Below are 24,952 nucleotides of genomic sequence, written 5' to 3' on the forward strand. Positions count from 1 at the left end.
CGTGTATGGTCGGGCAGGCTCGGCTACTCTCGCGCTGGACGTACGATGCTGCCGAAAAAATATGTAATCTCTTCTCTCTTGACGCAAGATAATAAGCGGGGGGGGGGGGGCCTGGGGACAATCGGGCCCCTTACAGGTGTAATGAAAAGAAAAAAACAGGAGGGGGGCCAGCCAGGCCTGTAAGGGGCCCTGGAGACCATTGGGCCCCTAAGGCCGCATTCACACTACAACGCGGCGTACGCGGCGTATTTTGCCGCGATTTGTTTAACTTTTTTTTTTTTTACAAATTATTTCCATTGCTGTCTATGCCAAACGCCGAAAGCTGCCTGAAAAAAAGGGTCCGGGACTTGTTTTCAGGCGGCAGGCGTACGGCGTGTCGGCGTTTGGCGTGAGATGTGAACCATCTCATAGACAGCAATGGAAATTCGCCCCTCCAGTGGCACGAGCGTTGCGCTTCAGGCGTATATACGCCGAGGTGTGAATGCAGTCTTACAGGTGTAATGCAAAAAATAAATAAATAATATATATAATTTTTTTTTATTTAAAAAAAAAAAAAATGGGAGGGGGGCCAGCCGGGCCTGTAAGGGGCCCTGGGGACCATCGGGTCCGCCCCTTACAGGTGTAATGCCAAAAAAAGGGAGGGGGCAAGCCGGGCCCCTTACTGGCGTAATGCCTGTACCCCCCCCCCCCAATGGCGGCCCTGGTCATGGCTCTCAACAGCCTGCCCATGTGTGTAAGGAAAGGGCTCTTGGAAGATGTAGTTCTGGTGGTATGCGTATCTAAATAGGAACTGACCTCTGAGCGTGTATCCCTGCAAGGAGGAGAGGGAGGTTTAGGTTTTAGGTTAAATTTGGGCAAAAACCTGTCTCAACACTCTAAAGCTGGCCATAGATGGATCCAAATCCGTCTGGTTCAGCTGGGACTGGCTGAATTTTGATCCATCTACGGCCACTCCCGCTCAACAGAAGTTGATCTAATGATCGTCTGCTGTCAAACAGTAAATGTTGGAAATTTTTGCAGACCATTTCTTTCACAGTAAAACAATGCTGCCATCTTGACTCTCAACAGCCTGCCAATGCCTTCTGCATTGGGAAGGGGTTCTTGGGAGATGTATTTCTGGTGGTGTGCATATGTGAATGGGAACTGACCTCCGAGCATTTAATTCTGCAAGAAGGAGAGAGAGGTTTTGGCTTAAATTTGGGCAATGCCTGGACACTTTTAGGTAGATTCAGTAAGAGTTAGGCCGGCTTATCAGTAGATAAGCCGACCTAACTCAGAATCTACGCCGACGTATGTTTAAGCGTATGCTCAAACAGAGATACGCTTAAACATATCTAAGATAGGACGGCTTGCGCCGTCCTATCTTAGATTGCAATTTTTCGGATGGCCGCTAGGTGGCGCTTCCATTGTGGCCGGCGTAGATTATGTAAATGAGATTCACAAACGTACGCCCGGCCGCCGCAGTCGATTTACGCCGTTTCCGTAAGGCCTTTTCAGACCTAAAGTTATTCCACCTATTAGGTGGAATAACAATGTTAAAGTATGGCCGCCGTTCCCGCCGCGAGGTTCGAATTTTTTACGTCGTTTGCGTAAGTCGTCTGCGAATCGGGAGTTACGTCGTTTACGTCCACGTCGAAATCAATAGGCCCTTACGGCGTACTTAGCCGCAATGCGCACTGGGAAATGTAGGCGCCCGGCGCATGCGAAGTGAAAAAAAAATGTCAAAAACGTGAGGTCAAGCCTCATTACCATTAAACACGCCCCCCTCAACCCATTTGAATTAGGTGCCCTTACGCCCGCTCGTTTTAGGCTACGCCGCCGTATATTAGCAGGCAAGTAGATAGAGAATCATTACTAGCCTAGCTAATTCACAGCGGCGTAGCCTAAACAGGCTAAGCTACGCTGCCGTAACTTTATGCCATTGTACCTGAATCTACCTATTTAAGATTTATTTATTTTTCACTTACAGGCTATATGGATATGATTAGATGTCAACAATATGATGGAAGCTTCAGTCGGTATCCAGGCACCTCTGGAACAAGCACTTGGTAAGGACAATGCACAACCAAGTTCACATGGGCATTGCATACATTTACTGAAAAACACAAGTGAATTAGAGGCTGGGATTGACAGCTAATGCAGACTGTTGGACGGAGGCTCAGAAACCCGCAGTAGGCGGGGATTGTCGCTGGCAGAATCTTCCCTAACAACCAGGATTCCAAATCTTTTCTTTTCTAATATACCGTTGTGCTCAAAAGTTTTCATACCCGGACAGAAATTTTTGGCATTAATATTGAAAATATGACCGATCGCGCCAAAAAAAACATCTTATTTAAACCCTTCCCGACCAGCCGCCGCAGTAATACTGCGTCAGGTTGGCACAGCTGCACGAGCCGTCATTGCTGTATGTTGACTCGTTAAGATGCTGTTAGCAAGAGCACGTGCGCCGCCGGCAGCGCCCGCCGGGCACGCGCATCGGCTCTGGGGACACGCTGCGGGCGCTGCCGGTGGCGCACGTGCTCCTGCTACAGCATCTTAACCACATAAGGACCGCCTCCTGCACATATACGTCGGCAGAATGGCACGGCTAGGCACAAGCACGTACATGTACTTTGCCTTTAAGAGCCCAGCCGCGGGTCGCCGGCACGCGGACGCGACCCGGTCCGAAGCTCTGTGACCGCAGCCGCGGGACCCGCGGACCCGATCGCCGCCGGTGTCCCGCGATCAGTCACAGGAGCTGAAGAACGGGGAGAGCTGTGTGTAAACACACCTTCCCCATTCTTCACAGTGGCGCTGTCATTGATCGTCTGTTCCCTGATCATAGGGAAAGACGATCAATGACGTCACACATCCAGCCCCGCCCCCCCCCTACAGTTAGAAACACATATGAGGTCACACTTAACCCCTTCAGCGTCCCCTAGTGGTTAACTCCCAAACTGCAATTGTCATTTTCACAGTAATCAGTGCATTTTTATAGCACTTTTCGCTTTGAAAATGACAATGGTCCCAAAAATTTGTCAAAATTGTCCGAAGTTCAAAAAAAAAAAAAAAAAATTGTCCGAAGTGTCCGCCATACTGTCGCAGTCATGAAAAAAAATCGCTGATCGCCGCCATTAGTAGTAAAAAAAAAAATATATTAATAAAAATGCCATAAAACTATCCCCTATTTTGTAAACGCTATAAATTTTGCGCAAACCAATCGTTAAACGCTTATTACAATTTTTTTTACCAAAAATAGGTAGAAGAATACGTATCGGCCTAAACTGAGGAAAAAATATATTTTTTATATCTTTTTTGGGGGATATTTATTATAGCAACAAGTAAAAAATATTGCATTTTTTTCAAAATTGTCGCTCTATTTTTGTTTATAGCACAAAAAATAAAAACCGCAGAGGTGATAAAATACCACCAAAAGAAAGCTCTATTTGTGGGGAAAAAGGGATGCCAATTTTGTTTGGGAGTCGCGTCGCACGACCGCGCAATTGTCAGTTAAAGCCACGCAGTGCCGAATCGCAAAAAGGGGCAACGTCCTTTAGCTGCATAATGGTCCGGGGCTTAAAGGAGTTGTAAAGAAAAAAATGTTTTCACCTTAATGTAATCTATGCATTAAGGTGAAAAAACATTGAATGCTGCCTCCCCCCCCCCCCCCCCCGAGCCCCCGTTATACTTACCTGACCCCTCGAAAGTCCCGCGCGGTCCCAATATCCTCTTCGCCGCTCAGCCTGGCCGCTGATTGGCTAGAGCGGATGTATTGGGAGCAGCGCAGCCATTGGCTGGCGCTGCTGTCAATCACATCCAGTGACGCGGCGCGCCGAGGGGAGGGGACGAGTGATACAGTGAGCGGCTATGGCCGCTCGCTGTATCACGGGAGAGCGCCTGCAATTACTGACCACCATGCGAGCTCTCGCATGACTGTGGTGAGTAATTGCGGGGAGGACCAGAGACAGCCGCCGAGGGACCCCAGAAGAAGTGGATCGGGGCCACGCTGTGCAAAACGAACTGCACAGTGGAGGTAAGTATGACATGTTTGTTATTTATAAGGTAAAAAATGTTTTCCTTTACAAACGCTTTAAGTGGTTAAACTGTACTTTTTCATGAAAATATGTGTTTGCTAAATGACTGTGCAAATATCGTGTGACGTAAAAAAAAATTAGCAACCACCATTTTATTCTCCATGGCCTCTGCTTTTATAAAACATACAATGTTTTAGGGGTTACATGTTTAGGTTTTTACATGTACAGTAAAACCTTGGTTTGAGAGTAATTTGGCTTGATAGCGTTTTGCAAGACAAGCTATTTTTTTTTATAAGTTTTGACTTGATATACAAGCGATGTCTTGATATAAGAGTAGCATCATGTCACAACAGAGTATAAAAGAGAAGAGAGGAAGCCTCTCAGGCTGCATTCACACCTGAACGCGGCGTATTGTACAGCGATTTGCCGTGACAAAACGCGTCGTTTTTTAGCCTAAAATACGCCGGAGGGGTGATTTAACATTGTCGGCTATGTCGAACGCCGAAGCCGCCTGAAAAAAAGGGTCCGGGACTTGTTTTGAGCTTCAGGCGTACGGCGTTCGGCGTGGAGATGTGAACCATCTCCATAGCCAACAATGTTAAATCACCCCTCCAGCGTATTTCAGGCTGCAATAGCGCCGGGCGTAAAAACGCCTAGGTGTGAATGGAGCCTCAAGTAGTAATATGATTACAGTTAATGAAGGTACAACATTTAGCAACTTATTGCTACACAAAGGGCCCATACACATGATCTGACTTTTTTGACAACAAACTTCAAAATGACCAGGTTTTTAGAAAAATCCGACCGTGTGTACGCTCCATCGGACAAACTTTTTCGGTTTTCATCGGACAAATGTTCGCTCTGCAGACAAACTTTTCGGCAACAAAAGTCTGATGGTGCAAAGTCCGATCGTGTGTTCAGAAACTTTGGATTTAAGTCCAAAGTAAAAACACGCATGCTCAAAACCAATGCAAGAGATCAACCAGCAATGGCAGAAGTTGCCCAAAGGGTGGCACTAAAGAGCAAAAAAAAACACGTTGTACGTCAATTACGTCACTACGTTCGTGATTGTTGGCTGAAAAAGTCCTGCCGTGTGTATGAATACCAACAACGCCCTTCGAACAAAAATCCATGGAAAAGTTTGTTTGAAGTCCGATTGTATGTATGAGGCTTTAGAGACGCCTCTCTCTTTTCTTTTATACTGGATCTCCTGCTGGATTTTGCGTCTAATCCCCTTGTGGAGGCTTCCATTTGTGGATGGACATTTTATGGTTACACAACCTGGTCACATTGCTATAATCTTTTTATATGGACTATAAACTGAATGACTTCTGAATAAATGGTTGTGGAACGAATCACTTGAGTTTCCATTATTTCCTTTGGGGAAATTTGCTTTGATATACAAGTGCTTTGGATTACAAGCCTGTTTCTGGAACAAATTATGCTTGCAATTCAAGGTTTTACTGTATGTGAGAAGTGTTATGTAGCGCTACCCCCTCAGGAGCCGCTGGTTAGATTGGGACGGCATGATTATGTTACCTCTGTGATGTGTCTAGGGATGATGATGATGATGAGCAATGACGGAATCTCCAAACTGCAGGGTGTCGTTTTCTGTGCTTTTATTTCTCGCCTAACATGGCAAACAGTTAACATGAGGTAGATAGAGAAAGGTTGGTGAAAGGAGAATTTGCAGATTCAGGCCTCTGGATACCGGAAGCAGTCCTGCCTCCAATGGGACTTTAACTCATGTCGCCACTCCAGACGGAGTGGGTAAAGTGTACCTGGACAGGCCTCTCACACCGACCTGGCAGCCAGGGTATCACTTAGAACTTCTGAGGAGGAACAAGTCTCTGCCACCGACTTGGCTCTAATGGAATTAGGATTAGGAGTGGAACCTCTGCCACAGGCCCTCTACTCAGGAATGAAGATAATAGAGCGAATCCTCTCAGCGAATATAATTTGCCTGAATCTCCCTCAGGTAGGCTTCTTGGTTTTAGGGGTCACCGACTGACAAGTTGCAGCATACAACTTCTCAGTGCCCGGCCACCCAGATCCCCGATGGATTGTCTAAACCCTGTTGGATCACCTGCCTCCGGGGCTCACCTCAGACCGACACCCCACCAAACAGCACAACTCGCTTGGGATCTTTCTCATGAAGTGTGGGGACTCAGTAAGTCACTGGGGCCCCATTGCAGCTTTAGTTGCTCTGGGCCATGAGGGCCCGGAGTCAGGAACTCCGCATAGCACGTGCGCCCCGGCCTGGTAGGCCATCTCGCCCGGGGCCCGTGATTGTGCACACCCTAAAGGTGGGTGCCGCACCTGGAACCAGGAACGGGCGAACAACCCCACAAAATGGCGTCTGCCTAAAAAAATACCCTCCCCCAGCATGCCCCGCGAGGGAAACAATCCTGATTGGCTGCTGGAGAAAGGCGCCTCCGCCTGGACCCCTCTGGCACCACCTGCTATCCAAAGATGGAACGGTATCTTTGGAACACATAATGAACCCACAGGACAGCCCAGTCTGGCAGAAACCCAATTTACACAAAACAACATGGATGAGAGCAAAGTAACTCTCTCATCCCCCTCTAAATTTAACATAGCACCTGTACTGAAAGTACACAGGCGCTACAGTTAGAATTGGCCTAATTTTGAAGAGCAGAGAGAATGGCAGTGGGTACAATCATGGGCGTAGCATCAGGGGTTGCAACTGTGACCACCACCCCTAGCTCCAGGGGGGCCACAGCTCTGCTCCCTGCTGTCATATTACTTTTGATTTCCTCCTCAAAATTCCAGAGCTGGAGTCCAGCTCTGATCCACCTTGTGTCCCCCAGACACCTTGTGTCCCCCAGGGCCACACCCTTCCTCTGCTCTTATTGAATGGAGTCATGTCATTACTAGGATGAGGGAGGGAGGCGAGGTCATGTCATTACTAGGATGGGGGGGGGGGGGGTGGGCGATGGTTTCCACAAAATATTTTGAATTGCCCTCTCAATATGTACATACATCTCTTGCCTTGTACAGACGAGCAAACATTTTAGATGAAACCGGTCCGTCGGTTATATCTGTATATATATCGCCCGGGGATATCTGTATGGTGGCTGTACTCACCATCATACAGAAATCCGCGAGTAAACAATATGCGGGGCGTGTCCGCGCCGTCGCCGCGACGATGATGGGGCGACGTGGGCGGCCCTGCCAGTTCAATGCTTCCACGCATGCGTCAAAGTCATTCGACGCATGCGAGGGATGGCGGGCTCTCGGACATGTACAGTAGGTCTGTACAGACGACCAAACATGTCCGAGCGGGCAGGATTCCAGCGGACTGTTTTAAAACAAGTCCAGAAATATTTGCCCGCTGGAAAAAGGCCCGGCGGGCAAATGTATGCTGGAATCCTGTCCGCTCGGGCCTACACACGACCGAACATGTCTGCTGAAACTGGTCCGCGGACCAGTTTCAGCAGACATGTTCGGTCGTGTGTACGGGGCCTTTGAAATAACTCTGAGTATCTTGGCACATAATGGGAGTATCTTGGTGTGCAGTGGAAGGGGCAGGTAGTAGTGAGGGGCACCAGGACAACTTTTACATCAGGGCCCACATACTTTAAGCTTCACCTCTGGGCACAATTATGGATTTTCTTCTTTTTTTCAGGGGGACCATCTTAGGTCTTCGTACACTTATCCATCTGAGCAAACACATTTATATTGATGAGAACATCCCAAAAAAAAACTTTGCATACCTAGGAAAAATACAGGACTCGAAAAGTGGCTGCCTTAACCCTGAATGGTACTGGTCCACCAACCAGGTGAGTGCAATACTAACTAAATTATTATTATTATTTTATTTTACTAAATTCATAGATCACAGCAGGCATTTTCTGTAGGCCTTAAGAAAAATGTAGTACCATTCCATCCAGTTTTCTTTTGACTGATGAGATCCTATCACTTTGCCCACTCAGGGCCAACAGACAGTGTGACAGTGGTGGGGCCTGAGAAAGCAGGTTGTATATGGGAAAGCCAGAAATTGTCAGGTTCCCAACAACCCAGAAGATACTAAAAATGAGGATGTGCTTGTTCCCAATGAAGGTGGTATAAGGGCTCATTGACACCAGTAAAATGAACACATTTTGTATCTTGTGTTAGAAAAATGTATCCAAACCCAAAATCAAAAATATAATATGAGGGCTGTACGTTCAGACGTCCTTCATATCTCACCGGTTGGTAGAGTGACTCTTCCTCTATAGTAACCCTTCTTCTTTGCAGATAAATAATGAATTGTAAGCAGAAGCAAGATTGAGTTCTTGATGAAGAAGGGGGTACTGGCTGTCTGATATCAGACATCACCGATATAGAGGGCCATATTCTGAGTATAGTTACGACGGAGTATCTCAGGATACTCCGTCGTATCTCTCTTTTTTGGCCCACGTATCTATGCGAGTGATTCTTAGAATCATTTTCGCATAGATACGCTGAAGATCCGACATGTGTAAGTCACTTACACTGTCGGATCTTAAATGTAATTACTCCGCCGGCCGCTAGGTGGCGTTTACGTTCAGGTCTCATTTGTTTATGCAAATGAGCCTGATACGCCGATTCACGAACAAAATCGCGTCGCGTAACCGTCGCTCATGTCGTTTGCGTAGGCGTAAGGTTACCCCTGCTATATGAGGGGTAACCTTACGCCAGTCCCACGTAGGCCATGTTAAGTATGGCGTAGGGTCCGCGTCGTGTTTTCCCGTCGGGTACGTTGTTTTACTAAGTCGTCCGCGAATACGACTTTACGTCAATGACGCACACGTTGGCGTCATTGACGTTTTACGCCGAGAACTGGAGCATGCGCACTGGGCTATTTTAAGCCCGGCGCATTGCGCAGTTCGTTCGAATCGGGGGGCGCGCTTAATTTAAATACAAGCCGCCCCCTTGGATATACGCGGGGATACGCCGGGCCAATTACACTACGCCGCCCCAAACTACGGAGCAAGTGTTTGGGGAATACAGCACTTGCTCCTGTAGGTTGGGGCGGCGTAGTGTAAATGGCTTACGTGCCGCCCACCTACAATGTACCAGAATATGGCCCAGAATGTTTACTGTGATGGCACCATTAATAAGAACAATGCCTTGTCATTGGTGACTCTTCTCAATGGCGTTCTCCATAAACATTCTGTAGACTTCTGTGGATGTCAGACAGCCTGCACCCCTTCTTCATCAAAAACTCAACAATGGCATATTGCTTCTGCACACAATCTATTATTTACCTGCAGTGAAAAAGAAGAATAGTTACTATAGAGTAGGGATGAGCTTTATGATCGAGACTTGAACATTGTCTGTTTGCCCATTCGCTAAACAACATTGTCTGTTTGCGGAAAATTCGAAAAGCCGCGGGAAACCCTTCAAAAGTCTATGGGAAAAATCAAAAGTGCTCATTTTAAAAGGTTAATATGCAAGTTATTGTCATAAAAAGTGTTTGGGGACCCGGGTCCTGCCCCAGGGGACATGTATCAATGCAAAAAAAAAAAGATTTACAAATGGCCGTTTTTTCGGGAGCAGTGATTTTATTAATGCTTAAAGTGAAACAATAAAAGTGAAATATTAAATTCCGTACCTGGGGGTGTCTATAGTATGTCTGTAAAGTGGCGCATGTTTCCCGAGCTTAGAAAAGTCCCTGCACAAAATGTAATTTCTAAAGGGAAAAAAGTCATTGAAAACTACTCGCGGCTATAAGGAATTGTCGGGTCCCGTCACAGATAAAAGTAATTGGAAAAAAACAGCATGAGTTCCCCCCTTAGTCCATTACCAGGCCCTTTGGGTCTGGTATGAATATTAAGGGGAACACCGAACCAAAATTTAAAAAATAATTGCGTGGGGGTCCCCCCAAATTCCATATCAGGCCCTTCAGGTCTGGTATGGATATTAAGGGGAACTCTGCGCCATTTTTTTTTAAAACACTGGAAACATGCGCTATTTCACAGGCATACTATAAACACCCCCCAGGTACGAAATTTTAAGGAATATTTCACTTTTATTGTTTAACTTCAAGCATTATTAAAATCACTGCTCCTGAAAAAAACTGCAGTTTTTAAAACTTTTTTTTGCATTGATACATGTCCCCTGGGGCAGGACCCGGGTCCCCAAACACTTTTTATGACAATAACTTTTATATTAGCCTTTAAAATTAGCACTTTTGATTTTTTCACATTCGTGTCCCATAGATTTTAACGGTGTTTGCGTATTCTAACAAATTTTTTGTCTGTTCGAATGTTCTGCTGCGAACCGAACCAGGGGGTGTTCGGCCCATCCCTAGTCACAGGTTGGTAGAGCGACTCTTCCTCTATAGTAACCCTTCTTCTTTGCAGATAAATAATGAATTGTAAGCAGAAGCAACATTAAGTTCTTGATGAAGGAGGGGGTACTGGCCAGTGTTGCCAACCTACCAGATTGAAATTTACTGGCACGACACCCGAAATTTACTGGCACAGCCACGTTTTTACTGGCATTTCACAAAAGTTACTAAATTAAATTTTTAGGTGCAAATTTCAGTATTTAGGCTACAAACAAGTACGCTAGTCAAATAGCAATGTGATTTAAAGTAGATACTGTATTAAGGTAAAAAAACATATTTTTAGTGGCGCTTTACCGCCAATTTCGCTGCGCTATTCGGCTGCTAGTGGGGCGGTTTTCCCCCCTGCTAGAAGCCGAGAAAGGATTAAAAAACCGCCGCAAATCGCTTTTGCAAAGGCGCATTGCCGGCGGTATAGCCACGGTGTTCCATTGATTTCAATGGGCGGGGGCGATGGAGAAGCGGTATACACACCACTCCTTCACCGATCAAAATATGCGGCTAGCAGGATTTTTTTTACCGTCCTGCTAGCGCACAGCTCCAGCGTGAAAGCCCTCGGGCTTTTACATTGGAGACACAGCAGCGGCTGAATTACGCCGGCGTATCTACTAGTTTTAAAGTTTTAAAGTTCCCGCGTCGTATCTTTGTTTTGTATCTACAAAACAAGATACGACGGCATCTGGGATCGATCTGACAGGCGTACATCTTAGTACGCCGTCGGATCTTAGGTGCATTTTTCCGCCAGCCGTTAGGTGGCGTTTCCGTCGAATTCCGCGTTGAGTATGCAAATTAGCTAGTTACAACGATCCACGAACGTACGTCCGGCTGGCGCATTTTTTACGTAGTTTGCGTTCGGCTTATTCCGGCATATAGTTAAAGCTGCTATATGGTGGCGTACTTAATGTTAAGTATGGCCGTCGTTCCCGCGTCAAAATTTGATTTTTTTACGTCATTTGCGTAAGTCGTTCGCGAATAGGGATTTGCGTAGAATGACGTCACCGCCGTAAGCATTGGCTTGTTCCAGTTTAATTTCGAACATGCGCACTGAGATACCCCTACGGACGGCGCATGCGCCGTTCAAAAAAAACGTTGTTTACGTCGGGTCACGACGTATTAACATAAAACACGCCCCCATCACATCATTTTGAATTGCGAGCCCTTACGCCACCAAAGATACTCTACGCCGCCGTAAACTTACGGTGCGCATTATTTATGGATTTAGAAAAAAAAAGTTACGCTACGCCCGGCGGGAAGATGCGCCGCGCTAGGTGGATCTGCCGCACAGTGCATAACAAGTCAAGGTAACAAGATTAGCTACAGGGAAACCACATTCAATACTGGTGTATAGCCCCGTAATTGTTAAGGGCACAGCTTTCAAAGTTCACTTCCACTTTAAAGTCATTGTAAATGTTTGCATAAAAAAAAACAAGTTATACTTTAAAAACTTACCTGCTCTGTACAATGATTATGCATGGAGCAGCCCCAGTCCTCCTCTTCTCAGCTCCCCCACCGGCGCTCCTCCCTCCTGCCAAGTGCCCCCAAAGCAAGCGTGTGTGCCTTCTCATTCTTGAGCCTCGCCCCCTGCTCCCTCCTCATGGGCTGTGGCCAATGGCTCCCACTGCTGTGTCTAAACCAATGAGAGGGGAGAGAGCTAAGAGAGCCGCTGCTCTCATGCACATCACAAGATTGAGATGGTCCCAGGTAAGTACAAGGGGGGGGGGGGCTGCATACTAAAAAAAAATGTTTACCTTAATGCAGAGAATGTTTTAAAGTACAAAAACCTTCACCTTTTAGAACCACATTAAGGATTATGTTTTTGTAGAATTTCAGCGGCTCACAGCAGGAGTCCGGTGCGTCTCCATTCACCATTTCAGCCCGAATTTTGGGCTGAATTCAGAACTGAAACGGACTCTGTGGAGATGTGTGAAGCGGCTCCATAGAGAGCCGGTCACAATCTCCTATCATGCAAATTGGATGGGGAGGGAAATCTGCATCCAATTAGCAATAGTGTGAACCGACTCTAAAGGGTGACCCTTATGCCGCGTACATACGATCATTTTCGGGTTGTTAAAAAAGACGTTTTTTAAAAAGTGTCATTTAAAATGATTGTGTGTGGGCTTCAGAGCATTTTTCGGGGTTCTGAAAAACGGGCAAAAAAAATTCGAACTTGCTCTATTTTTTCACGACGTTTTAAACAATGTCGTTTTTCGGGTTGTAAAAAATGGCCGTGTGTGGGCTTTAACGACGTGAAAAACCCGCGCATGCTCAGAAGCAAGTTATGAGACGGGAGCGCTCGTTCTGGTAAAACTACCGTTCATAATGTAGTAAGCACATTCAGCACGCTGTAACAGACAGAAAAGCGCGATTCGTCTTTTACTAACACAGAATCAGCTAAAGCAGCCCAAAGGGTGGCGCCACCCGCATGGAACTTCCCCTTTATAGTGCCGTCGTACGTGTTGTACGTCACCGCGCTTTGCTAGAGCATTTTTTTTTTCACGATCTTGTGTAGGCCGTTTTAATGATCAAGTTGAAAAAAACTTTGGGCTGGATTCAGGTAGGAGATACGACGGCGTATCTCCAGATACGCCGTCGTATCTCTGAGTTGCGGGGTCGTATCTATGCGCCTGATTCATAGAATCAGTTACGCATAGATTTCCCTAAGATCCGACTGGCGTAAGTGTCTTACACCGTCGTATCTTAGGGTGCATATTTACGCTGGCCGCTAGGTGGCGCTTCCGTCGATTTACGCAAGGAGTATGCTAAATAGGTAGATACGCCGATTCACAAATGTACGTACGCCCGGCGCTATTTTTTTACGTTGTTTAAGTTAGGCTTTTTCGGCGTAAGGTTGCTCCTGCTATTATGAGGCGTACGCAATCTTAAAGTGGGGGTTCTCCCTAAATTTTTTTTTTTCTAGCATGTTATTCAGCATAGTAGCGTGAGCTACAGTATGCCTTTATATTTTTTTTTGGCGCCGTACTCACTGTTTAATCGCTTAGTAACGTTTCAGGGGAATGGGCGTTCCTATGCAGAGGGCTCGTGATTGATGGCCGGCTATGGCGCGTCACGCTTGACGGAAATAGCCGAAATAGGAGTTTGCTCTTCATGGCGCCTGCGCAGTCAGCTCCGATGTCTGTGCGCAGGCGCCGTATAGCGCCGAGAAGAGCCGAGACCTACTCCGGCTATTTTCGTGAAGCGTGACGCGCCATAGCCGGCCGTCAATCACGAGCCCTCTACATAGGAACGCCCATTCCCCGCGGGGAGTCTGAAACATTACTACGCGATTAAACAGTGAGTACGGTGCCAAAAAAATATATAAAGGCATACTGTAGCTCGCGCTACTATGCTGAATAACATGCTAGAAAGTTGTTTTTTAGGGTGAAACACCGCTTTAAGTATGGACGTCGTTCCCGCTTCAAATTTTGAAATTGTTACGTCGTTTGCGTAAGTCGTTCGCGAATAGGGCTGTACGTAAGTTACGTTCACGTCTAAAGCATTGACGATTTGCGGCGGAATTTCGAGCATGCGCACTGGGATTCTTTTACGAATGCGCCGTTCGTAAAAAAACGTCAGATACGTGGGGTCACACTAAATTTTAATAAAACTCGCCCACATCATCCAAATTTGAATTAGGCGGGCTTACGCCGGAGCACATACGTTACACCGCCGTAACTTAGGGCGCAAGTTATTTCTGAATACAGAACTTGCGCCCTAATTTACGGCGGCGTAACGTATCAGAGATACCTTACGCCCGCACAACATTACACTGGGCTACCTGAATCTAGCCCTTTTTCTAGAGCCTGAAAAACGTTTTTTTTTTATAACCCGAAAAATGATTGTGTGTACGCGGCATTACATTGTGATTGTTATAAGCTTTGTGTTATATTCATGTATATTGGATAAAATATTTAAACGTTTGTATTTCTTTCACAGGTGAACAATAATGCCACCATCGCGTACAATGCCATGGCGGCATCTATACTGTGGGAAATGTCTGATACATTTAGTGCCGCAGTAAGTACATCATTTGCTGTGATATACTGCTATAAGGTAAAGCAAGCTATTTAGCCCAAAATTTTTTGTTTAGTGATCCTTTAAATGATGTTTCTTCCAGTGTGATTACACGGAAATCATGATTTGATAGACATCAAACATGACATGGATATTATGCATTTTCCCCTTAGGAGATGTACCGTATATATTCGAGTATAAGCCGAGTTTTTCAGCACATTTTTTGTGTGCTGAAAATGCCCCCCTCTGCTTATATTGAGTCACCTTTTTGCACCTGATCTCCCGGACTTTGGGGACCAGGTAGGCCAATTTCTCCTCTACAAGTATGCAAAGATTGTTGTCTGGGGGACCTACGGCTGGGGAGCACCGATTTTTCAAAGCCGGGCACCCCCTCCCATGTTAAACGTCAGTCTAGTCGTGGGCACAGTGAGTCATGGGCACAGTGAGGCATGGGCACAGTGAGGCATGGACACAGTGAGGCATGGACATAGACACAGTCAGGCATGGACACAGTGAGGCATGCACATGGACACAGTGAGGCATGCACATGGACACAGTGAGGCATGCACATGGACACAGTGAGGCATGCACATGGACACAGTGAGGCATGCACATGGACACAGTGAGGCATGCACATGGACACAGTGAGGCATGCACATGGACACAGTGAGGCATGCACATGGACACAGTGAGGCATGCACATAGACACAGTGAGGCATGCACATAGACACAGTCAGGCATGGACACAGTGAGGCATGCACATGGACACAGTGAGGCATGCACATGGACACAGTGAGGCATGCACATGGACACAGTGAGGCATGCACATGGACACAGTGAGGCATGCACATGGACACAGTGAGGCATGCACATGGACACAGTGAGGCATGCACATAGACACAGTCAGGCATGGACACAGTGAGGCATGCACATAGACACAGTCAGGCATGGACACAGTGAGGCATGCACATGGACACAGTGAGGCATGCACATGGACACAGTGAGGCATGCACATAGACACAGTCAGGCATGGACACAGTGAGGCATGCACATGGACACAGTGAGGCATGCACATGGACACAGTGAGGCATGCACATAGACACAGTCAGGCATGGACACAGTGAGGCATGCACATGGACACAGTGAGGCATGCACATGGACACAGTGAGGCATGCACATAGACACAGTCAGGCATGGACACAGTGAGGCATGCACATAGACACAGTCAGGCATGGACACAGTGAGGCATGCACATAGACACAGTCAGGCATGGACACAGTGAGGCATGCACATAGACACAGTCAGGCATGGACACAGTGAGGCATGCACATAGACACAGTCAGGCATGGACACAGTGAGGCATGCACATGGACACAGTGAGGCATGCACATGGACACAGTGAGGCATGCACATGGACACAGTGAGGCATGCACATGGACACAGTGAGGCATGCACATGGACACAGTGAGGCATGCACATGGACACAGTGAGGCATGCACATGGACACAGTGAGGCATGCACATAGACACAGTCAGGCATGGACACAGTGAGGCATGCACATGGACACAGTGAGGCATGCACATGGACACAGTGAGGCATGCACATGGACACAGTGAGGCATGCACATGGACACAGTGAGGCATGCACATGGACACAGTGAGGCATGCACATGGACACAGTGAGGCATGCACATGGACACAGTCAGGCATGGACACAGTGAGGCATGCACATGGACACAGTGAGGCATGCACATGGACACAGTGAGGCATGCACATGGACACAGTGAGGCATGCACATGGACACAGTGAGGCATGCACATGGACACAGTGAGGCATGCACATGGACACAGTGAGGCATGCACATAGACACAGTCAGGCATGGACACAGTGAGGCATGCACATGGACACAGTGAGGCATGCACATGGACACAGTGAGGCATGCACATAGACACAGTCAGGCATGGACACAGTGAGGCATGCACATGGACACAGTGAGGCATGCACATGGACACAGTGAGGCACAGTGAGGCATGCAGGTGGACACCCTAGGTTTATACTCGAGTCAATAAGTTTTCCCATTTTTTTGTGGTAAAATTAGGTGCTTTGGATTATATTCGGGTCGGCTTATACTCGAGTATATACGGTAATATGACTAATTAGACTGCTGCACAATATAGCATGGTCATGTTTGTTATCAAACTGATTGCTATTCTCTTAGGGCCCTTTCACACGGGGCGGATCAGTAATGATCCGCCTCCGTGTGTCCGCAGAGCTTAGCGGGGATCCTCCGTAAAATCCCCGCTGAGCTGGCAGCTGACAGGGCGATCCCCGCACACTGTGCAGGGACCGCCCGGTCTTTCCTCCGCTCTCCCCTATGGGGGGATCGGATGAACACGGACCGTGTGTCCATCCGATCCGATCCGCCAGACGGAAGAAAAATAGGATTTTCCGCGGACCAGTTTCAGCAGACATGTTCGGTCGTGTGTACGGGGCCTTAGTGAACGTAACAAATAAGAAATTTATCTGAAGTTGCAAATTAGCTGAAAAAACGAATGCTGCATCTAAACGTATGGAACGGAACAAATTAAAAATAATAATAAAACGTTTTTATTATTAACTTGTTCCGTTCCATTTGTTTAGATGCAGCATTCGTTTTTTTTTAGGATAATTCGTAAACAAATTGAAGGGAACAAATTAATAATAAATAATAATAATAAAACGTTTTTTATTATTGTTATTAGTGGTGCACCGAAATGGAGATTTCAGAACCGAAACAAAAGCGAAATAAAAAAAAAATAATGTCAGCCCGTAACCGAAACCGAAAATTACTTTTTTTTTTTTTAATAATTGCAATTTTTTTTACTTTTTTTTTACAGTGATTTTTTGTTATTGTTATTATTTACATTTTATTTTTTATTATTATTTACATTTTATTTTTAAAATTATTTATTGCAAATTTTTTTTTTTTTTTTTTAATCAGCCCTGTTGGGGGGGGGGGGGCTTTGGTGAGATATCAGGGGTCTTAACAGACCTCTGACATCTCCCCTCTGAGACAGAGAAAGGGACTAGGGACACAGGGCCAGATTCAGGTAGAATCGCGGCGGCGTAACGTATCGTAAATACGTTACACCGCCGCAATTTTTCATCGCAAGTGCCTGATTCACCAAGCACTTGCGTGAAAAATTACGCCGGCGGCCTCCGGCGTAAGCCCGTGTAATTTAAATGGGCGTGTGCCATTTAAAATATCCCCCCAGCACTCTGACCCCTCTACACCCCAGATATCCCCCCAGCACTCTGACCCCTCTACACCCCAGATATCCTCCCAGCACTCTGACCCCTCTACACCCCAGATATCCCCCCAGCACTCTGACCCCTCTACACCCCAGATATCCCCCCAGCACTCTGACCCCTCTACACCCCAGATATCTCCCCAGCACTCTGACCCCTCTACACCCCAGATATCCCCCCAGCACTGTGACCCCTCTACATCCCAGATATCCCCCCCAGCACTCTGACCCCTCTACACCCCAGATATCCCCCCAGCACTCTGACCCCTCTACACCCCAGATATCCCCCCAGCACTCTGACCCTTCTACACCCCAGATATCCCCCCAGCACTCTGACCCCTCTACACCCCAGATATCCCCCCAGCACTCTGACCCCTCTACACCCCAGATATCCCCCCAGCACTCTGACCCCTCTACATCCCAGATATCCCCCCAGCACTCTGACCCCTCTACACCCCAGATATCCCCCCAGCACTCTGACCCCTCTACACCCCAGATATCCCCCCAGCACTGTGACCCCTCTACATCCCAGATATCCCCCCCAGCACTCTGACCCCTCTACACCCCAGATATCCCCCCAGCACTCTGACCCCTCTACACCCCAGATATCCCCCCAGCACTCTGACCCCTCTACACCCCAGATATCCCCCCAGCACTCTGACCCCTCTACACCCCAGATATCCCCCCTGCACTCTGACCCCTCTACACCCCAGATATCCCCCCAGCACTCTGACCCCTCTACACCCCAGATATCCCCCCAGCACTCTGACCCCTCTACACCCCAGATATCTCCCCAGCACTCTGACCCCTCTACACCCTATATATCCCCCCAGCATTCTGACCCCTCTACACCCCAGATATCCCCCCAGTACTCTGACCCCTCTACACCCCATATATCACCCAACACTCTGACCCCTCTACACCCCAGATATCCCCCCTGCACTCTGACCCCCTCTACACCCCAGATATCCCCCCAGCACTCTGACCCCTCTACACCCCAGATATCTCCCCAGCACTCTGACCCCTCTACACCCCAGATATCCCCCAGCACTCTGACCCCTCTACACCCCAGATATCTCCCCAGCACTCTGACCCCTCTACACCCCAGATATCCCCCCTGCACTCTGACCCCTCTACACCCCAGATATCCCCCCAGCACTCTGACCCCTCTACACCCCAGATATCCTCCCAGCACTCTGACCCCTCTACACCCCAGATATCCCCCCAGCACTCTGACCCCTCTACACCCTATATATCCCCCCAGCATTCTGACCCCTCTACACCCCAGATATCCCCCCAGTACTCTGACCCCTCTACACCCCATATATCACCCAACACTCTGACCCCTCTACACCCCAGATATCCCCCAGCACTCTGACCCCTCTACACCCCAGATATCCCCCAGCACTCTGACCCCTCTACACACTATATATCCCGCCAGCATTCTGACCCCTCTACACCCCAGATATCCCCCCAGTACTCTGACCCCTCTACACCCCATATATCACCCAACACTGACCCCTCTACACCCCAGATATCCCCCCAGCACTCTGACCCCTCTACACCCCAGATATCCCCCCAGCACTCTGACCCCTCTACACCCCAGATATCCCCCCCAGCACTCTGACCCCTCTACACCCCAGATATCCCCCCAGCACTCTGACCCCTCTACACCCCAGATATCCCCCCTGCACTCTGACCCCTCTACACCCCAGATATCCCCCCAGCACTCTGACCCCTCTACACCCCAGATATCCTCCCAGCACTCTGACCCCTCTACACCCCAGATATCCCCCCAGCACTCTGACCCCTCTACACCCTATATATCCCCCCAGCATTCTGACCCCTCTACACCCCAGATATCCCCCCAGTACTCTGACCCCTCTACACCCCATATATCACCCAACACTCTGACCCCTCTACACCCCAGATATCCCCCAGCACTCTGACCCCTCTACACCCCAGATATCCCCCAGCACTCTGACCCCTCTACACCCTATATATCCCGCCAGCATTCTGACCCCTCTACACCCCAGATATCCCCCCAGTACTCTGACCCCTCTACACCCCATATATCACCCAACACTGACCCCTCTACACCCCAGATATCCCCCCAGCACTCTGACCCCTCTACACCCCAGATATCCCCCCAGCACTCTGACCCCTCTACACCCTATATATCCCCCCAACATTCTGACCCCTCTACACCCCAGATATCCCCCCAGTACTCTGACCCCTCTACACCCCATATATCACCCAACACTCTGACCCCTCTACACCCCAGATATCCCCCCAGCACTCTGACCACCCCTCTACACCCTGCTTTGGGGAAAGTGCAGGGGCCCCTGGGCAGTGCCCAGGTGTGCTCTCTCATTAAGACAGCCCTGCAACAGACTAAAGGCTGCAATTAAAGCAAAAGGTGGTTCAACAAAATACTGACATCCTTTTTCCTACTCAGTCATTTTGTTTTTGATTTTTCTTTCTTTTTTTTTCATGTTGGCATTATGGGCCAGATTCACGTAGATGAGCGGCGGTGTAACGTATCCTAGATACGTTACACCGCCGCAATTTTTCATCGCAAGTGCCTGATTCACCAAGCACTTGCGATGAAAACCTACGCCGGCGGCCTCCGGCGCAAGGCGGGCCAATTCAAATGGGCGTGTGCCATTTAAATTAGGCGCGCTCCCGCGCCGAACCTACCGTGCATGCTCCGTTTCCAAACTCCCGCCGTGCCTTGCGCGCCGTGACGTCATTTTTTCGAACGGCGACGCGCGTAGCGTAATTCCGTATTCCCGGACGGCTTACGCAAACGACGTTATTTTTAAAATTCCGACGCGGGAACGACGGCCATACTTTATACAGCAATACGATTGCTGTGTAAAGTTAACGCACCAAAAAAAAAAACGACTAACTTTGCGACGGGAAACTAGACTAGCGGCGACGCAGCCAACGCGAAAAAACGTCGGGAATCGCCTTAACTCCTAATTTGCATACCCGACGCTGGTTTACGACGCAAACTCCCCCCAGCGGCGGCCGCGGTACTGCATCTTAAGATCCGACAGTGTAAAACAATTACACCTGTCGGATCTTAGGGATATCTATGCGTAACTGATTCTATGAATCAGTCGCATTGATAGAACAACAGATACTACGGCGTATCAGCTCTGTGAATCTGGCCCTATATCCTTTACTTGAATGTTATAAGTTGCACTAGTAAATCTATCTTAATAAAACAAAAACTGTGTCTGTCTTCATTTCGGGATACAAAGAAATACATGTGATTATTTGGAATGCAGGGGGGTGGGTGATTATTTTCTATACGCACTGTACATTGTAAAAAATAAAAAATAAATATTGAAATTTCCAGAAGAAGGTCAGGATTGGCGACACACGAGCACATGAGATGTTGGCCTGGCGGTATGCACTGCACTACATAGACGCTGAGTGATGTGAAATGATTACATTGTAATGCGCCGCTTTCTTTTCTAGGCACCGATTCTAGACGGCGTACAAAGGTGTCTTGATAATGCGGACTTTTCCAGCCAGGATACTTCCACCCAAGCTCACATGTTAAATGCTGCAGCTTCAGCTGGAAACTGGGACCAATGGCAGGACATGTACGATTTCCTGGAAACTACGTCCATCAGCGACGGTAATATTCATAGTTTAAATCACAATTACATAGTAGGTGAGGTTAAAAAAAGACACAAGTCCATCAATTCCAACCTATGTGTGTGATTATAGGTCAGTATTACATTGTATATCCCTGTATGTTGTGGTCATTTAGGTGCTTATTAGTGTTGAGCAGAATACGCCATATTCGATTTCGCGATATATCACGAATATATAGCCGAATATTCGAGAAATATTCGCTAAATTCGAATATTCGTGATATTCTATCGAAATGAAATGTTTGCGAAATTTCGCTATTGCGAATGCGAAAATAATTGCGAAATTTCGACAACTGCGGTAGGAGCACTCTGATTGGCTCGGAATATTCGTGATATTTTATCGAAATTTCGCAAAATGCGAATGCGATATTTATTGCGGAATTTCGACAACTGCGTTAGGAGCCCTCTGATTGGCTCAGAATATTCGTGATATTTTATCGAAATTTCGCAAAATGCGAATGCGATATTTATTGCGAAATTTCGACAACTGCGGTAGGAGCACTCTGATTGGCTCAGAATATTCGTGATATTTTATCGAAATTTCGCAAAATGCGAATGCGATATTTATTGCGAAATTTCGACAACTGCGGTAGGAGCCCTCTGATTGGCTCAGAATATTCGTGATATTTTATCGAAATTTCGCAAAATGCGAATGCGATATTTATTGCGAAATTTCGACAACTGCGGTAGGAGCACTCTGATTGGCTCAGAATATTCGTGATATTTTATCGAAATGAAATGTTTGCGAAATTTCGCTATTGCGAATGCAAAAATAATTGCGAAATTTCGACAACTGCGGTAGGAGCCCTCTGATTGGCTCAGAATATTCGTGATATTTTATCGAAATTTCGCAAAATGCGAATGCGATATTTATTGCGGAATTTCGACAACTGCGGTAGGAGCCCTCTGATTGGCTCAGAATATTCGTGATATTTTATCGAAATTTCGCAAAATGCGAATGCGATATTTATTGCGAAATTTCGACAACTGCGGTAGGAGCACTCTGATTGGCTCAGAATATTCGTGATATTTTATCGAAATGAAATGTTTGCGAAATTTCGCTATTGCGAATGCAAAAATAATTGCGAAATTTCGACAACTGCGGTAGGAGCCCTCTGATTGGCTCAGAATATTCGTGATATTTTATCGAAATTTCGCAAAATGCGAATGCGATATTTATTGCGGAATTTCGACAACTGCGGTAGGAGCACTCTGATTGGCTCAGAATATTCGTGATATTTTATCGAAATTTCGCAAAATGCGAATGCGATATTTATTGCGGAATTTCGACAACTGCGGTAGGAGCACTCTGATTGGCTCAGAATATTCGTGATATTTTATCGAAATTTCGCAAAATGCGAATGCGATATTTATTGCGGAATTTCGACAACTGCGGTAGGAGCACTCTGATTGGCTCAGAATATTCGTGATATTTTATCGAAATTTCGCAAAATGCGAATGCGATATTTATTGCGGAATTTCGACAACTGCGGTAGGAGCCCTCTGATTGGCTCAGAATATTCGTGATATTTTATCGAAATTTCGCAAAATGCGAATGTGATATTTATTGCGGAATTTCGACAACTGCGGTAGGAGCCCTCTGATTGGCTCAGAATATTCGTGATATTTTATCGAAATTTCGCAAAATGCGAATGCGATATTTATTGCGGAATTTCGACAACTGCGGAAGGAGCACTCTGATTGGCTCAGAATATTCGTGATATTTTATCGAAATTTCGCAAAATGCGAATGCGATATTTATTGCGGAATTTCGACAACTGCGGTAGGAGCCCTCTGATTGGCTCAGAATATTCGTGATATTTTATCGAAATTTCGCAAAATGCGAATGCGATATTTATTGCGGAATTTCGACAACTGCGGTAGGAGCACTCTGATTGGCTCAGAATATTCGTGATATTTTATCGAAATTTCGCAAAATGCGAATGCGATATTTATTGCGGAATTTCGACAACTGCGGTAGGAGCCCTCTGATTGGCTCAGAATATTCGTGATATTTTATCGAAATTTCGCAAAATGCGAATGTGATATTTATTGCGGAATTTCGACAACTGCGGTAGGAGCCCTCTGATTGGCTCAGAATATTCGTGATATTTTATCGAAATTTCGCAAAATGCGAATGCGATATTTATTGCGGAATTTCGACAACTGCGGTAGGAGAACTCTGATTGGCTCTGATGCAAAAGAAGGGCGGAGAAAATAATCGCGCGATATTCCGATTGCCGAATAATCGCATTGCGATTTTTCGGCAAGATAAAATGATCGCTTCAGCTACTCGGCCCAGGGTCTCTAATCATACCAGCAATGCTTTTAGACGTCGATGGAGATCACTAGGATGTGATCTGTTCTAAAAATAAAATTGAAAAAATTTGAATATTCGGAATAGCGAATATTCACCGCGAAATTCGAAATATATCGCGAATACTCGAATATGCCATATTCGAGCCGAATATTCGCAATACGAATATTCGTGAGCAACACTAGAGCTTATCTAATAGTTTTTTTGAAACCATCGATGCTCCCCGCTGAGACCACCGCCTGTGGAAGGGAATTCCACATCCTTGCCGCTCTTACAGTAAAGAACCCTCTACGTAGTTTAAGGTTAAACCTCTTTTCTTCTAATTTTAATGAGTGGCCACGTGTCTTGTTAAACTCCCTTCCGCAAAAAAGTTTTCTCCCTATTGTGGGGTCACCAGTACGGTATTTGTAAATTGAAATCATATCCCCCCTCAAGCGTCTCTTCTCCAGAGAGAATAAGTTCAGTGCTCACAACCTTTCCTCATAACTAATATCCTCCAGACGCTTTATTAGCTTTATTGCCCTTCTTTGTACTCGCTCCATTTCCAGTACATCCTTCCTGAGGACCGGTGTCCAAAACTGGACGGCATACTCCAGGTGCGGCCGGACCAGAGTCTTGTAGAGCAGGAGAATTATCATTTTATCCCTGGAGTTAATCCCCTTTTTAATGCCAATATTCTGTTTGCTTTGTTAGCAGCAGCCTGGCATTGCTGAGCCTGTCATCTACCAGGACCCCCAGGTCCTTTTCCATCCTAGATTCCCCCAAGAGGTTCTCCCCCCAGTGTATACCGTATTTATCGGGGTATAGCGCGCTCCCGCGTATAGCGCGCACCCCTAAAGTTGCCCCAATTCCTGTGGAAAAAACGATTTTTTGTACTTACAGTTTTGATGTCTTGCGCGGCGTCCATCGGCGGCCTCGTCGGGTCCGGCGTCCGTCTGCGGCTTCGGGTGTCCCCTTCGTCTGGTCCGGCGTCCTTCTGCGGCGTCCTCGCGTCCTCCCCACTCGTTTCCCGCGCCGAGTTTGAATACTGCGCCGACATATACCGAGCACAGAACACTCGTGTATCGTCGGGCAGGCTCGGCAACTCTCGCGCTGACGTCCTGTACGTCCAGGACGTCAGCGCGAGAGGAGCCGAGACTGGCCGACGATACACGAGTGTACTGCGCTCGGTATATGCCGGCGCAGTATTCAAACTCGGCGCGGGAAAGCGGGTATCGGTGTATACCGCGCACCCACGATTTTGCCCTGATTTTCAGGGCAAAAAAGTGCGCGGTATACGCCGATAAATACGGTAAATTACATTCATATTTTTGCCACCCA

General features: G+C 47.1%; 1 protein-coding gene across 2 annotated transcripts in view; it reads left to right on the forward strand.

Moving 5' to 3' along the window:
* The window catches only part of LOC120946684 (ovostatin homolog), a 217,593-nt gene that overhangs the window by 145,965 nt on the left and 46,676 nt on the right, over window positions 1-24,952 (forward strand). For both annotated transcript variants that reach the window (XM_040361310.1, XM_040361311.1), the window contains 4 exons: window positions 1,970-2,048; window positions 7,663-7,816; window positions 14,281-14,361; window positions 21,134-21,296. In XM_040361310.1, the coding sequence (XP_040217244.1) occupies window positions 1,970-2,048; window positions 7,663-7,816; window positions 14,281-14,361; window positions 21,134-21,296 (477 nt within the window). The remainder of the gene's footprint in view (window positions 1-1,969; window positions 2,049-7,662; window positions 7,817-14,280; window positions 14,362-21,133; window positions 21,297-24,952) is intronic.

The sequence above is a fragment of the Rana temporaria genome, chromosome 8 (assembly GCF_905171775.1).
Source record: "Rana temporaria chromosome 8, aRanTem1.1, whole genome shotgun sequence".
Taxonomy (NCBI): domain Eukaryota; kingdom Metazoa; phylum Chordata; class Amphibia; order Anura; family Ranidae; genus Rana; species Rana temporaria.